This window comes from Ptychodera flava, chromosome 16 (assembly GCF_041260155.1).
Source record: "Ptychodera flava strain L36383 chromosome 16, AS_Pfla_20210202, whole genome shotgun sequence".
Lineage (NCBI taxonomy): Eukaryota > Metazoa > Hemichordata > Enteropneusta > Ptychoderidae > Ptychodera > Ptychodera flava.
Window position 1 is genome coordinate 37424036 of NC_091943.1, and position 15545 is coordinate 37439580.

At 34.9% G+C, this 15545-nt stretch overlaps 1 protein-coding gene across 1 annotated transcript in view; it reads left to right on the forward strand.

Moving 5' to 3' along the window:
- Window positions 1–13722, forward strand: part of LOC139114757 (early estrogen-induced gene 1 protein-like) — a 49127-nt gene extending 35405 nt beyond the window's left edge. Inside the window, exons 3-9 of the mRNA XM_070676650.1 lie at window positions 3629–3772; window positions 5049–5095; window positions 6907–7070; window positions 8075–8298; window positions 8597–8705; window positions 9079–9157; window positions 9563–13722. Coding sequence (XP_070532751.1) covers window positions 3629–3772; window positions 5049–5095; window positions 6907–7070; window positions 8075–8298; window positions 8597–8705; window positions 9079–9157; window positions 9563–9608 — 813 coding nt within the window. The 3' untranslated portion in view covers window positions 9609–13722. The remainder of the gene's footprint in view (window positions 1–3628; window positions 3773–5048; window positions 5096–6906; window positions 7071–8074; window positions 8299–8596; window positions 8706–9078; window positions 9158–9562) is intronic.
- Window positions 13723–15545: the final 1823 nt, after the last annotated feature.

Below are 15545 nucleotides of genomic sequence, written 5' to 3' on the forward strand. Positions count from 1 at the left end.
AATGTTTTTGTCATCTACCAGCATTATGGTAATTTCACTTTTTTGTCATACCGTGAAGTTAAACTTTTAACTTGAAATTTTTTGTAATTTTTTATTGAAAATTTTTGTGTGTTCTCTGTCTTGATTTGATTTCTTCATTAGAACTGTTGAGTAGTTCAAACCTTTACTATGTGTTTTAATTTTGCTGTAGATTTTGTGCTTCTGTATACCCTTAGTACTAGCAAATCAGAAGGTTAATGTCATGAAGTGTCATCAGTTTTCAGTGATCAAGCATAAGTACATGAAAAATGAATGCTAACAGTAAATTGTGATGATTATCTGGTCTAAACACGTGGTCTGCATATTTTCTTTATTTTCGGCTCGTAAAATGTTTTCATTTCTGAAATAATTTATGAAAATTATTTACTAGTCGTTCTCATCTCATTTCCCCACTTTTTAGAAATTGAGAAATTTCTTCCTTCACTCTCGTTTTCCATGTTTGCTAAATGACACAACCATCTTCACATAAGTTTTTCAGAATATACACATCTTACTGTACATGTAGATGGCACAGTAAAGCTTACACAGTGATAGGAAACAGTTGTTGGTTTGGTAACAGTTCCAAAATATTAATTGTCAATGGGTCTTTTCATATATTAGTGCCACAATGACGTATATATGTACCCCAAAACTCAAACATTAACAGATTTGGACTCAGATTTTGGATGTGTTTTGTTACAATATCCTATGCCAACTCTGACTTTGCTGGCTGTTTTAAAAATGTTACAATAGTAAACAATTGTAACAGAGAACAACCATCTCTTCAATTGAGTCAATATTGCATGTTCAGTTTAATAACATAGCAGTTGTTCATTACAATTTTGCATAGCTCCCAGTCATCTTGCTCTAGCCCTTTGGTGAAATGTATCTAGAAATATGATTTTGATATGCAAAATACTGATATCAGCACTAGGGCTCGAAATTAGCCGTAGTCCCGCGTCCACAGACTACCAACTTTTTCCCTGGGGCTACCAAAGTCCATGAAATGATAGCCCACATGGACTACCAAAGCCCGGGACATGAAATTCAGTCAGTACTTGGCGTGCCATGTCCGGTCTTTCACTTTTGGACGAGCTAAATGCAGTCAAACCCAGCTTGACACAGTAAGGCCAAACTATGTCTTTTTTGCAAATTACAAAGACGACCTTGCGATGGAACTTTGCAACAAAGTTTCAATATCTCAACTGATGTACTTGGATGACAGGCACAGAAAATGATGGCCAATGAAAATGTATTTTCATTGCATTTTGATCAAAATGTATCAATCACAAACTCCTCCCTACAACAGAAAGCCCATGGTCTGTTTTTAGCCCTGCTGAGAAGGTGGTGGTCATTGCCATGACGACTATCAAAATTGGCATGCAACTCTGAGAATGAAACAGGTTGTCAATACAATGATAGGTCACCAAACTTTTTAGTGTCACTGTCGTCAATTATACCAGTTTCCTTTGGGTAATAAAGGTGTGCAAGTATTCACATCAAATGACTAACAAATTCACTTCATGGGCAGAATCTTGAAAAATAGCTTTTTCTTCTCTTGTTAATGAAAAAAATCCCTAAACTAAAATATGCATGGGCTACCAGCCATTGTCACTGGGCTACCAACTTCAGAAAATGGTAGCCCAAGTGGACTACCACGGAAAAAAGTTAATTTCGAGCCCTGAGCACTACCGTATATACTAAAAAGTCAACCATTTTCTATGGAATGTTCATTGAAATAGTAGGATTGATGTACAGACATCAACTTTCAGAGAGTTGGTACCATTATTTAAGATACATGTACATGTAACTTTTCACAATAAGCGTTATACCATTGGCATCAACATACAGTAAGTATTTGATAAGTCTTATTAGAGAAAATGATATGGCTTCAAGTAGAAAGATACAGTAGCTTTATTTCCCACAATATTCTTGTTTCAATATTTGTGATTTTTATTAAACAAGAGTGCAACTGTTTCTCTGATATCTGGAGATTGATCATGTAAAAGATATGGCAATATTATCTTATCTGATCGATACATTTCCCAACAATCTTCTATCCTGAGGCTTCATACTTCATAATGCTCAGGAAACAGGTCATTTTTCAGGAGGAGGAGGAGAGAAAGAAGGAGTGGATTGTTTGTTTGGTAGTTTGTCTGCTACTTTGTACATGTACCCGAGGTCATTTGTCAAGAGTGACAGCAAACTAATGAAAAGTAACAGGTCATAATGTAAAACCGATAATTGGCAGCTCATGCAAGAAGGAAATGTGACAAGAATTTCAATAATAGAGATTGGTTTAACCCTATCACCACCATGGTGTGACTCAACCACATTGTAAGGCCAACAGTATATGCAATCAAGTTTTGATTTGTAGAATATTTTTTATTACAGTTCCTCCAATACAGCACAAAGGACACGTGGTAAATAAAATTGATAACCAATATTGCACAAAGTAAAATTGTACAACATTAAAAAGATATCCAGTGAATGACTCTGATGTTATAAAGGTGTGATACAAGACAGCATACATGTACGGAATATAAATAGTTCTTGGTGTCATCAGTGTACATCAGTGATTTTGTTTGACTATATTGAGTTTCAACCTACTCTGTTCAGTGTTTAATGTTGATGAAACTTCACTAGATGATTAAAAGTAACTGACATGATGGTCACAGCTGTTTGAACTTTTGAGTTTCCAGCCAGAATGAGATACTACACACTGCCAGCCAGAATGAGATATTAGACACTGCCAGCCAGAATGAGATACTACACACTGCCAGCCAGAATGAGATATTAGACACTGCCTGGAAATGATGGGTACATGTACACTCTGCTGGTTCACCATTATTGCCTTCAAACTTTCATGTTCTGTCACACAGCCTGGGAAATTGAAATGGTTTGTGGCAGTTTTCAGTGGCTGTGCTAACTGACATCCAAAACACAGTTTTCTTTCTTCTCCACGGTTAGTTTGGGATTCTTTCCAAGAGTGTTTCTTTGAGCATTTTTTTGACCAAGCTGTAATCAAAGAAGCCTCTAACTACATGTACCGGGTAATGTATCCAGTGTTACAGGCAATAAAGTGTGTGATGAAAATGCATTAAGAGAAAAAGCTGCCCCAAATGTCTGCCTTCCTCAGGGTCCTAGAGAAAGAGATTCTGCTATTTTCTATTCAGTTCATCATTTCTTTCCTACACCAAGCTATTCATTGGCTATTTATTGGAATGAAACGTAGTATGTTATCAAGTGTGTGAATGGCAATTTATTTGTAAATGGCACATTCTTTTCAACATGCAGGTATATGACATTTTGATCAATATGCATAACTTTCAAAAGCATAATCTAAACATACAGAGAAATGATTATTTTTGCATATTAATGAAATCCAATGTATAACACCGGTACGTATCTGAGTGATACATCTGGAATCTGAATACAGGAATTCACATGCTATAACTAACATATCAATAAACTATCAATCTACCTGAATGTTTTCTAGTAATGTTGTTCCTGACTATATCAATACCGTTGTATTCATGATTGTTATGATCAGCTGAATTAGTTGTAAAGTTGAAAATTAACAACCTATTTTCATTGCTTTGTGTTGTAGGAGGTGAAAGGTGGAAAGTCCTATGTGAAACTTGGATTTGTAGATCTGAACTTAGCTGAGTATGCTGGAGCAAGTAACAAATCACGACGCTATCTTCTGGAAGGCTATGATTCTAAACACAGACAAGATAATAGTATACTCAAGGTATGTCAATCATTTTAACACAAACATGCACTCGGCCTGATGGTCAATTTGTTTACATCACCGTCCCTCCACCCATGTTGCTTTATTATAAGATATAGAATGTGTCTATTTCAGTCCAGCTTCATCATCATTTCCCTTGTACACAGTCATTCATATATCACCTTGAAATATTCTTTCAAGGATTTTTATCAATATCAACATTGCAAAAATATGGTAGCATTTTCACACATATGTGTCAGGGCCATACAGGTTACATTGAAGTATATTTCCTGTGACACAGCACTACCTGTGTTAGGGATCAAGAGCCTAATCCCTTAGGCTGGTCCTCTTTTGCCCCAGACACTCCTCCACATAAGACTCCCATTACGGTAGCTCAACCTCATCTGAGCTTAACAACATACATACATACATACATATATATTATATATATATATATATATATATATATATATCACACATACACACTCACTGTATTCTGTATTAAAATGTACCCTCGTGTACTGTGTCCTTAGAAGCCAATTTAAAATCTCCAATCTGAAGAACTTTATAAACATTGCACCACAGATGTCTGAAATTACAAATACAGCCTCTATCAAACAGTTTCTAGAGGTTAATGCTAGACCTTTACTATGACAATTAAATATTGGTAGTAGTGTCTTTGATCATGACGTGTGGTACATGTTAGTTTATTTTGTTATGCTGTCTGTTGATGAATGCATGTTTTATGTATGAAAAGATTGATAAGTGATTAAAAAAATCTTTGCCTACCATGCCTACCAACTATTTTATTCACTTCACAGGCCTTGATTGAGTCATATGCATGTTCCTAGATGTAGAAAAAGAGGTTTTAATATATACAGTGGTCAATGTGAAATAGCCTTCCTGTGGTCTTATATTGCCTTGTTCAGGAAACACTGGGTTTCTGTTGTACATGTGTTCATCTTTCACATTTACCACTTGGAACATCCGTCTTTACCACACATGAAAACAAGGGTCAAGAAGGAGCAGTAATGTGGTTGAAATTGAGTTTTATGCTTCATGGACATAGAAATAACATGTACATGTACACTATCAGTCATCCCAGCAAAACTCACTATTTCTGCATAGCCTACAAAATGTATGTACAGTATGTAACTGTATAAAACTCTGTTGTATTTGTGCAGTTCAGTATCATATCTTTTGACAAATCATCAAGGAATCAAGGTGTTTGTCTTTGTTGATTGCAATTTTACCAAGTGAAAAGTGAAAAATTAAGTTTAATTTTCATCTATTGTAGGTGACCATAGGAATGACACTAGTATCAGGGGATCCATTATTTAAAGCGTAAGTACAAATCAAAAGATAAAAATGGTAATCTCTCTAACCAAATTGCTTTTTTCCCTGTATACTTTCAGTAACCACATCATCCGCTTGAACCACAGTATTAAAGTGTACAAGGGTTGAGTTTTCCTGTCATCAATGTCTACACTTTTAAGAGTTTTAGTGTTTCCTGACTTCACTTATTGTGATCTGCGTACACAATTTACTCTTTTCTGTTGCTAGGATCATTATTGTTGTTGCCACCACTCTGTCATGCAAATTAATCTGTTTTAGTCCCAGTGTTTGTTTACAGTGACTGAATTCCTAGTCTGCCAGCTAGTGATACATTGAAGTGAGCATTTCAGGCATTCATCTTGTCACCTTATCCAAGATACCAAATAAAAAAATGTGCAAATCTATGAAATTTGGCAACCAGATATAATCAAATCAAAACTTGGATGCATAAAGTTGGCACTGACTTGTACTTAAAGTGACAAACAAATGAGCATGGTTCACCTAATATCAGGTCTTTTAGGGCTGTATCAGATAGTTTATTAGCAATACCTTAATTTCATTAAACTTGAGATGAAATTTAAGATTGAAATGAAAAATGTGTACCAGTAATTTTTTTGTATGAAAAACTGAGTCTTCTCAGTTTTCTTCAATAAAATAATGAACTTATGTTACAAAAAGTGCAGAATGAGTTGTTTATTTGTTAGAATTAGTCTGTATCAGATTAGTATTGTGCAATAGCTTCCATATTAGCAGAGGTCATTTGTCTCAATTGATTTCATTTTGCTGGTACAACAATTTGTCTGACTTGTAGAGGGTGAAAAACCAACACAGATTCTGACACTTGGCAAATATTTTCCTTTGTAAACAAACATTCAAAATAGGTGTGTCTTGTAACCTTCTTAACATACATGTACATGCAGCAACAGCAATGTTTGACCTCTGACATGGAATCTAAAAATCCAGTAATCTTTTCCAGTGATTTCAGTAAATTTTGAATGTGGACATTTGGACATGGCCAAAACAGGATATATCCTGAATTGGAACAGAGTAGAGTGTCCTCAACAATGGGAAATTAGAAAGGATGAAGAAACAGAATGATGCAAATCATTACTTATTTCCCAAATGTGAACCTTATTATCATGTACATGTACTGTATATAGCTTTTTTGTGCAGGAAGAAAGGCTTTAGCCATTATGCTTGGAAAATGTGCTCACATTACTGAGTAGTAAGTGGTCCTGTACTATTGTCAGAGAGGTTGCCCTTAAGAAAACCTTTAAAACCCTTATCATGTTGATAAATCACATTTCTACAGTTGGCTAGATAATGCATGACTGTCATGATTCTTTAAATGCTGAAGAAAATACACCTGACTGTATTCAGCTTAATTTGGGTTTATCTGCAGGTAGCCTTCAGTTTGTAGTGGGCGGCTAGCTGCAGGGTGTAGTGTGCTGATCAACAGCTTGTCAGAATATGTTATTTATGTTGTTTGGTTATGTGTTGGATACATAAACCTATTGGTATGACAATAAAAAGAAAGAAATGACCAGTTACAGACAACCTGACAAGACAGTTGTAGACAGCCTGACCTCTGCACACCTGTCAATATACATTGTATCATGCACAAGTCCAACTTTTCAACCAAAACCTGGAAGAGAGAGTTAAATGACGAATGTACCCAACTTTTCCACTCATACATGTAGAGGACCATAGCTTTGCACTGACAATAACATTTATGACTGATGTGTTTATGAATTATTGTTTTACTTTTCACAAAGGATATTGATCATTTATTGACTCTTGTTCCTGTTTCTTACCATCAGTCCTGACGTTAGGGAACTAGCAATGCCTGGCGAGCTGGCTCAAGATGAGAGATTTTATCTGTTGTCTTACAAACATTCAGATGAGTTCGTCAAAGGTGGCAGTGTTGCATCTCATGGTGGTACTGTTGGCAAATCCAAAGCCAGACCAAGTGTTCTGTCATCAAGTAAGTGATATAGCAAAGTGAAGTTCAAGACAGCAGGCAATTCCCTTAAAAGAAAGTCTTAGAGCTGACAATTTCTTGCTTAACTTACTATCTTTGATTGTGCTTGACTTCGTGTTTGCTATAAAAGAACGTCGGAGTATTGATTTTGACTCCCTGGTATTGCTCTGTAACGTTTTAAAACAACCTGTAAACCAAATCATGGCTTTTCACAGATGTCAGCTTACATTTTGTTTGACTAGAGGCATTGTTAGCTCTATGCCCCTTCAAGACTACTGAATTATTATCCTAATGGATAGCTGCAACTGAATTTACTGTGGTATGCAACCCATTGTAAGAGAAACATTTTAAAATTTATGTGTGTATGTATGTGTGAGTTAGTGTGTCTGTGTGTGTGTATGTGTGTATGACAAAATATGAAGTGTACTGCCTATTATACAAATGCAATATCCTATTTTAGCTGCATTTTCATGCCACAAGTATGAATTATTTCTGAACTGGCTGTGGTTTGCCATACATACACTATGCATAATTGTTTGACCCTTCTTAACTGCATTTTGAAGTGACATACTGGCAGCAGTGCATGTATGAGGTGAAAACAGGCAACAGTACCATTAGAAGTGAAATATAGGCAGCAATGCATTGGAAGTATAATACAGGCAGCAGTGTTCGGATGGTTGAGCCTAGTGGGTAAAATCAAATAAAAAACAGTAACTTGAGTGAAAGACACTGATTCATTAACAATCAGCCCATGTGACAAGACATAGACTACAGTTGTAATACACAGACTCAATGGAGTCAATGAGAAATGATAGGGGATATGATAGACATGTAAATGTATACAGATATGCAAACAAAATTGTCAATGTAGACGGGTATAGATAGATGAAGTGTGGGATCAATATACAAGTAGTAAATTTTACTGAAGGGAGTGTTGAGACTTCAAATAGTTCAAAGTAATATCAGAAAGACAGTGAAAAGTAAGATATGCATTTACATTAATATAGGTCTTGTGACACCAGAGCATGAAGGCGCTGTAGGTGCTGATGAAACCTTTGCCAAAGGGCATTCTAGAAGTTCCAGCTACAACAGTCAACATTCCAGAACTGGTAGCACACACTCCAGATCTTCCAGCAATAATACAGAGCCTTTCTCCAGTGGGAATAGTTTGAATGAAACAACCTCAGAGTCTTGTCGGAATTCTTGGACAAACTCAGCAGAAAGGAGGCGGGTAAGTCATAGTTTATCAAAAGATACAAGTGACTCCTTGTCTTTCAGATTGCAACAGCTGCAGTGTGCCCTATAAGCCAATATGATGTGCCACCACGCAAAACAAATTGCCTGTGATGCAAGCAAACTTGGCTGATATATAAGATATAGGGCTGAGGCAAAGAATTTTCCAGAATTTTTCTGCTTCTCAGCCCAGGCTAAGGCAGTGAAATATCAAAAAGTTACTGTATCCATGTAGAGTAGTCTGTCGCAATTCTTATTAAATTGTTGTGTGGGTGATTGTAATTGTGATTTTACAGAAAGAAGAAAGTCAGAAAAAGAGAGTAGATGATACAAGGGTAGATGCCGATGAAGTCATTGATACTCTGATAAAGCAACAAGATTTCACCGCAGAGAGTAAATCTGGAGGTAAACGTTTATTATTATCAAGAACTTGTGTTCATACTATATCACAGTTTCACTAGTTTATAACCATTAATCATTTATCCATCATACTTGATGAATCTATAGTTATTGATGCTAGTGATTTTGTATTGTACTGGTCATCAATGATTCAAGATAAGGTGAAGATGAAATAAAAACAAAAGCACGTCCCATGTTAGTCCTTGATGGCAGACTTTCTTCTGCTAGTAGTGGATCATGTGTGTACCACTTTGTCAATTTTCATCAATCTACTGAATGCCAAGTTCTCTGATAGCAGACTTCTTGCAATTTGTTTGTTCATTGATTATTTACATTGAGGAAAATTGATATTTATGATTCCATAATAATTTTGTTTCAGATGAAGGAGATCAAGGGTTACAGCTTTTCATTGCCAAAGATGGATCTACAGCACTTGGGAGCCAACAAATCAAACAGAGGTTTGTACTTGAAGCGTCAAAGTCAACTTTTGATGCTGTAAAAATACTATATTCTTAGCTTTGACATTTATGTCATTGCAACAGTGATTTAACATTTTGTTTGATGTTTTGGTAACCATGGTAGCCATCAGAGTTATAGTGAAAAGAATACGTAAATTTATTTCAACATGATGTGGATTATATGTTGCATGTTTACAAAATGTATTGCATTACTTATCTGAAATGAGAATTTGTGTTGACAAAGACATCCAGCTTGTATTACAACCTCAGCTACTGAATCATACTCAGGTCATAGGTTATGGAGGTAATCAACAGTTGTAGGATAGCCACATCAAATGATTTCCAATGCGCGTTCAGATGTAAGAAATATGTCTCGCTAAGATTTTTTCATGTCCATCCTTACAGAATGACTGCCGGAGTTTTTGAAAAAGTGGTAATAGACAAAAGGTAGTGGAACAGTTGTAGACTGATTTTCTGCCATCCTTGCAATGTTAGCCAAGTATTCATAGAACAAGCATTCAAGAGTGAATACCGTCAATGAGAGAAGAGGTTACAACTCCTAAACAAAGCATCGAAGACAGAAACCCTGTCAAGAACTTTTGTAATTGACGTTTGGATTTTTACATACACTGTCAGCTATTTAAAGTAATAACATTTGTAGAATTTTTGACTGAAACTTTGTACATGATTTGTCCAGTAGTTTGTATTGATATGTCCTTTTACCAGCAATTTCCAGGAATTAATGTCTTTCCTCAAAGTTATTTGATGGTGTAAATTTGGTGCAAATATTATGGAAATTCTTGCATAAGTAGAACAGTTGTCTTTAATAAAGAAACTGAAAGGCTCAGAGTTACCATTAAGTGATCAGAAACTTTGTTTGACAGTGATTGTTTGATTTGGTAGCTTCTTACTGCTGCTTTGATGTGTAACAAATATAATCATGTCTTCAGTATCTCAAGGAAGTGTTATGTCTTACAAGATATATGCCACAGAGCCCATGCAGCACCCCCTATCAATACCAAACAGCAATCAAGTGTGAAACAGTTTTTGAACAGGGTCAAAAAATGCAATTTCGTTTTATGTTTATCAAAATTTAATTTCTCTTATATGTTATAAAATTATAAGTATTTTATTTCTAGATTTTATCAGATTACTTGTTTGGTTTTACGTTATCTTTGTTTGATGCCTTTTAGGTATTTCATTTTCATTTGATCCAGTGACCCAAGATACCCAAGATGATCAGATTCTCCCATATTAAATTTGTTTCTCAAATGTTCATGAATAACTTCTGCTAAATCTCTTTACATTGGATCAAGCCAGTATCTTTCCTTTTAATATGAAAAGGTAAAATTCACTGCAAAAATCTTGTTTTCAGTGTGCTTAAATAGAACCCACATGTCTTCTGTTTAACTCTGTCTACACAATTTCAGAATGTTTTAATTTTCTCAAACATAGCAAACAGCTTGTTTTCATCACAAGGCTTAATACATGATAAAGTTTGGATGATTAGACTGCCTTGTCATCACTTATCAGTGTGTGCAATACACCAGTTTGATTTCACTTCAATGTTTTCATGTAATGTAGTTTGATCTGATGTACCCACACCTATAGTGTAAGGCTTGGAAGACAGGCATATCATTCAGGACACTGAACAAAATATCTGTGCAAAGCTAACACTCTTCCATTTCAAAATTACTCATCTGAAAAATCCAAATTTTCAATGATAATATGTAATCAATGTAATTGATATTCACTGACATTTATCATTGTCTCATACACAGATTTTCACAATAAATGACAACCCTGTACTGTCCTTTTTTGCATGTTCTAAAGTAACAAACGATTCTACTTTGAATGTTATCATTTCAGCCCTTTACTGCAACTGCATGTCACAGTGTAAGTATCCTTTGTTATCTTTCCTTAAACACTGTACCTGACCGGAATATGCCATGCAAGAAATCTGATGTTTTGAAAGTTCAATCAGGATTTTCTATAAAAGTGATTGATATCAGTCAGGAACCTGTATGAAGAATGTAGAATGTTAGCTAGATGGTGTAACTAAGGTTAGAGACAGTCACAATTGTGTAGCAAGTTTGATTCTGTCTTTAGATCGACAGAAGAGTTGATCTGAAGTTTTTTTCTCTTTCTACAAATGATGATGAAACATTTCTCACATGAGATTTAATATGTAAATTTTCTGTAAAATTTTTCATGATGTTTATAATGATGAATATTTTTAGGATAATGGACAGATGTAAGACAGCTCTCTGTCTGAACATTTCAAATCAGTGTATGTGACTGTTTAGATTTGCAAACAGAGTGTACAAAGTTTGTAGGTTTTAGTTATCAGTTTACATGTAGACAAGAATTAACATATTGAAAGTGTCTGTGTTGTACTTACTGTTTGTGTAGATATCATATTTGTATCAACAAAGACATGATAAATAAACATTTCATGCCTGGTGTAATTGAATGAAAGCGTTAGATATTTCTTGAAAATGCTTAGAAATTTCAACATTCATATCAAGTCCAAGCCTTTTAACACTTTTTCCATCTTTGATGTTTTAGAAATGTTGCATATGTGTTTTGCATTGTGGCTCTCTCGATAACTATTACATGTATCTGTATGTCCCTAACACTTCCTAATGCACATGTTTCTGTACACATAATGTATATCATTGTGTTTACCAAACCTTAATGGTACAGTGACTTCAGATTGCATTCCATCCACCCAAAAGACATTATTATTATCAGTTATGCTAATCTGTCACTTCCATATTTGGCAGTGATTCATGCAAATCTTTCACCTCCATATTTGGTCGTATGCTTCATGAATTGAACAGTTCTTTCAACTTTTGAATCAGTATTTATATCTGTCACTTCCATACTATTCATATTTTGTCTTCTTTTGCTGTAATATTTCAAGAAAATACAAATATTTGTTGTTTTCCATAATGGCAAGTTGATCTTTATTCATTTGGTGATGTGCAATTCGTCCCTATCATGAATATGTAACATGTCCTACACAAAGCAATATCAGTGTTTTTGTAGAAAAAGTTGCTTTTTTTAAGAGATGTTATATGTGTACATTTCTTTTCATCTTTTTTTCTGCATTAAAATTTAATCTAACGATGAGTTACTACACGGATAGCTTGTCTGAGTTGACAAACATGAAATGGTATCATACCTTTTCCCTTTATTCATGTCACCGTTTTTCAACATGTCTATTACTTCATGCGCGTAAGTGGCTTTCAGACTAAATAATGATATTTCATCGTTGTTCATTCAGTTTTGAGTTGACATACGTTAGACATAATCATGCTATTCATTTCCAAAGCTCTTCCTCCTCTGATAGGAATATATGATGCAATATGATGTTCTAACATTAAATTCAACATATCACACTTGTGTATTGTATCTTTGAAATCACATCTACATCTGAATTTGGTTTTAATGTAAGTATTTTCAGGAGTGGATGGACTTTGCAGTGCTTTTTTCTAATGAACCTTTTTCTTGACATTCTTGCAGTTTGCAAGAGATTCCTATTAATTGTTATGTTTACTTGTTTCAGTGAGTGAGTTAGCTTTTTTCACTTTTTTTTCATGAATTTTTCATGAATTACCCACTTGCCAGCTGGTCTGGAAGTTCTTTTTGAACTGTGTGTGTTTGATTTTACAAATTCTATGGTAGTACCCCTATATTTCTATGTCTGTGGTATGATACCATTTATTTCTCTTTTGTGAATTTAGGTCTTAGCCGCGGCAACATAGGGATGGATAGCCAACCTTAATTGTTGGCTGACTCACAGAAAACCATGAGTGGGGATTATCTCCAGATCATGTCTCAAGCTGAACAAAAGCATAATTTAAGAAAAATTAAGTTAAAATGTTTCATAGTAAACTATATAAAGGCTGGGCTTATGGTATAAGGGTTATGATACTTTCTGTCTTAAGTAGTGGGACCTATGAGTTGTGCTTTAATATTGATTTATTGAATTAGTGTCATTAATAAAATAAGATAGCTGTAGTTGATATGAAAATCATTATCTATATACTATCACTGAAGTGTTGCACCTGTATCATATGTTGCACAGAGACCAATCAGTGACTGGTATGCTAATCATGTGTCAAAGTTTGGATGTAGTCATAGCACTCAACTGACTGTAGTGATTCCATGGTAGTGTCATGCTTCAACTAGCTTGAAAGTTCAACTCATCAGTGGACAACTAAATGATTTTATTTTTCCTTGCTGTGAAGTTTTCATGGTAATCAATCTAGAGTAATTTGGTTTTTTTGTCAGTGACTGGTGTAGTTAGTCAATCAACATGCGCATGATTAAATAGTTCTTACTTTGCAGGGTCAAGGACGTTGGTTCTCTGTAACATGTATGGAATTTCAAATGTTTTTCTTTTCAAAATGCAGCACCTCAATTCTGCATTAAGCCTACTTCTTTTTCCTGAGAATTTTATCAGACTGATCTTTGTATAATTACCTTTAACACTTTATAGATCTTTGAAGTACTTTTTCCATGCATTGTAAATAAAGAACTGCTGCCATAATACATAACGTCCTCACTGTTGTCTTCTTTCTACACATCTGCTCCAGTTTTCCCCTTTTTATCCGTCTCTTTGTCTCATGCAGCAGTATGATTGAATGCTGTCACTCATGAACTTAAATCTTAAGTATATAATCTCTTCCTAAAAACAATGAATATTGATTTGTTTGCTATTTCTGTGAAATTCTATCGAAAGGAGTTACTCAGCAACAGTGTTTAGTATGGGTTGAAAACTGCTGTAACATTAGGAATATATAACAGTTCTGGTTTCAACACCAAACAATTTTGATAATTCTTGTTTCCAAGTTTTGGAAAGTGACTTCAATACAAAACCAGTATTTCAAATTAAACATAAGCTGTTGGCAAAATTACATTATTTTGCAACATGATAAGTCTATTTAAAGTTTGTTAGATTTGTAATTAGTTGTTGTTTTTAGTCTTGCCATTACAAGGCGCCAGCAAGCGTCTTTACAACACATCAATAATAATGAAATTTCAGTCATCAACATAAAAAACATTAGGAAACATGGTACTGGTCTTTGTCATGGTTTACACATCAGCACTTTTCTTGTTCTTACTGTACTGCAGTAAGGCATGCTTACTAGTTAGTCGTTTTGAGGCCGCCTATGGCGGCTTGCTGGACAACCTTTTATCGTTATTTGACTGCTTTCAGTAGATTCATTTTCCTCAAAATATTTCCCAATAATCATGGACACAATGAGGCATTTCGAGATGGTATACCAACCCTAAGAGAGACCTATTAGAAGAAATAAAATACCGCACAACTTTATTCACAATCCCTTACATGAAAAAATATGTGTAAAATTCCTGTAAACTCTAGAATTGTAAGATTCGCCAATGCGATTAAATTCATGTTAAAATACATGGATGTTCATTTAGGTACTTGAAGGACTTATTCTTAAAATAGAAATTTCAGCTTATCTGGTGATGGATTCATGGCATATCCCTCCTGTGTGCAAATGTGTTGGCAGGAGTAATCTTAATCTTGTTTTATATCTTTGCAAATATGACATTGCGCTAAAGTACCCTCAGTTGAAAGTATTTCCTAAATTCACTGGCAACGAGGGAGAAGTTATAAGAAAGAAACATTATCTGTTGCCGCAAAATGCCAGAGGATTCATACTTAGTAAGGCCTAACTAATAGAAGTCCACTGAAAGGAAAGTAGATTTAAATTACTTACATTATTTGATGATAAAGTTTCTTCTACGGTAAATGGTTACAGAGTGACACATTTCACATAGGGTAACATAAGAAACTCAAGAACAATTTCTTCAAAGTCTTTATAAATGTTTGTTTCCTTTTTTCACGATTATTTGCCAGTTACTCTTCTCAGAAATTAAACATGAATTATAACGACCCTAGTGCTTTTCCCACATAATATTGTGACACTGTCGAGATTAACAGTTTTCTATATTGCATGTTTGACTTGAGTTGTCACAACTGACAAACAATTCTGACATTGGCCTATAGTAACTTAACACGAAGCTGTATTGTGAGAATGATTTCACCTTGTTAACTACCCCGACCTTCAAGTAACCGTTTGTCTATCTTAGACTGGTACATGTTTATAACAACTAATTAAGTCATCAGTAATGACCGGACATTCACCTTGGACTTCCACGCTCTGGAATTCCATTCTGTTTTGCCAACACATATTAGTTGTAAGCTAACCTCCTACCCTTTGCTTTTTCCGGCTTTCCTGTTCTCCCTGGCCTGTTCAATACCAAAGTCATGACAACATGCAGATTTTTGCAGCACAGACACTCTTTTACTCACTTTGCATTTTCCACGGTACTTTAGACAAAGAAATAT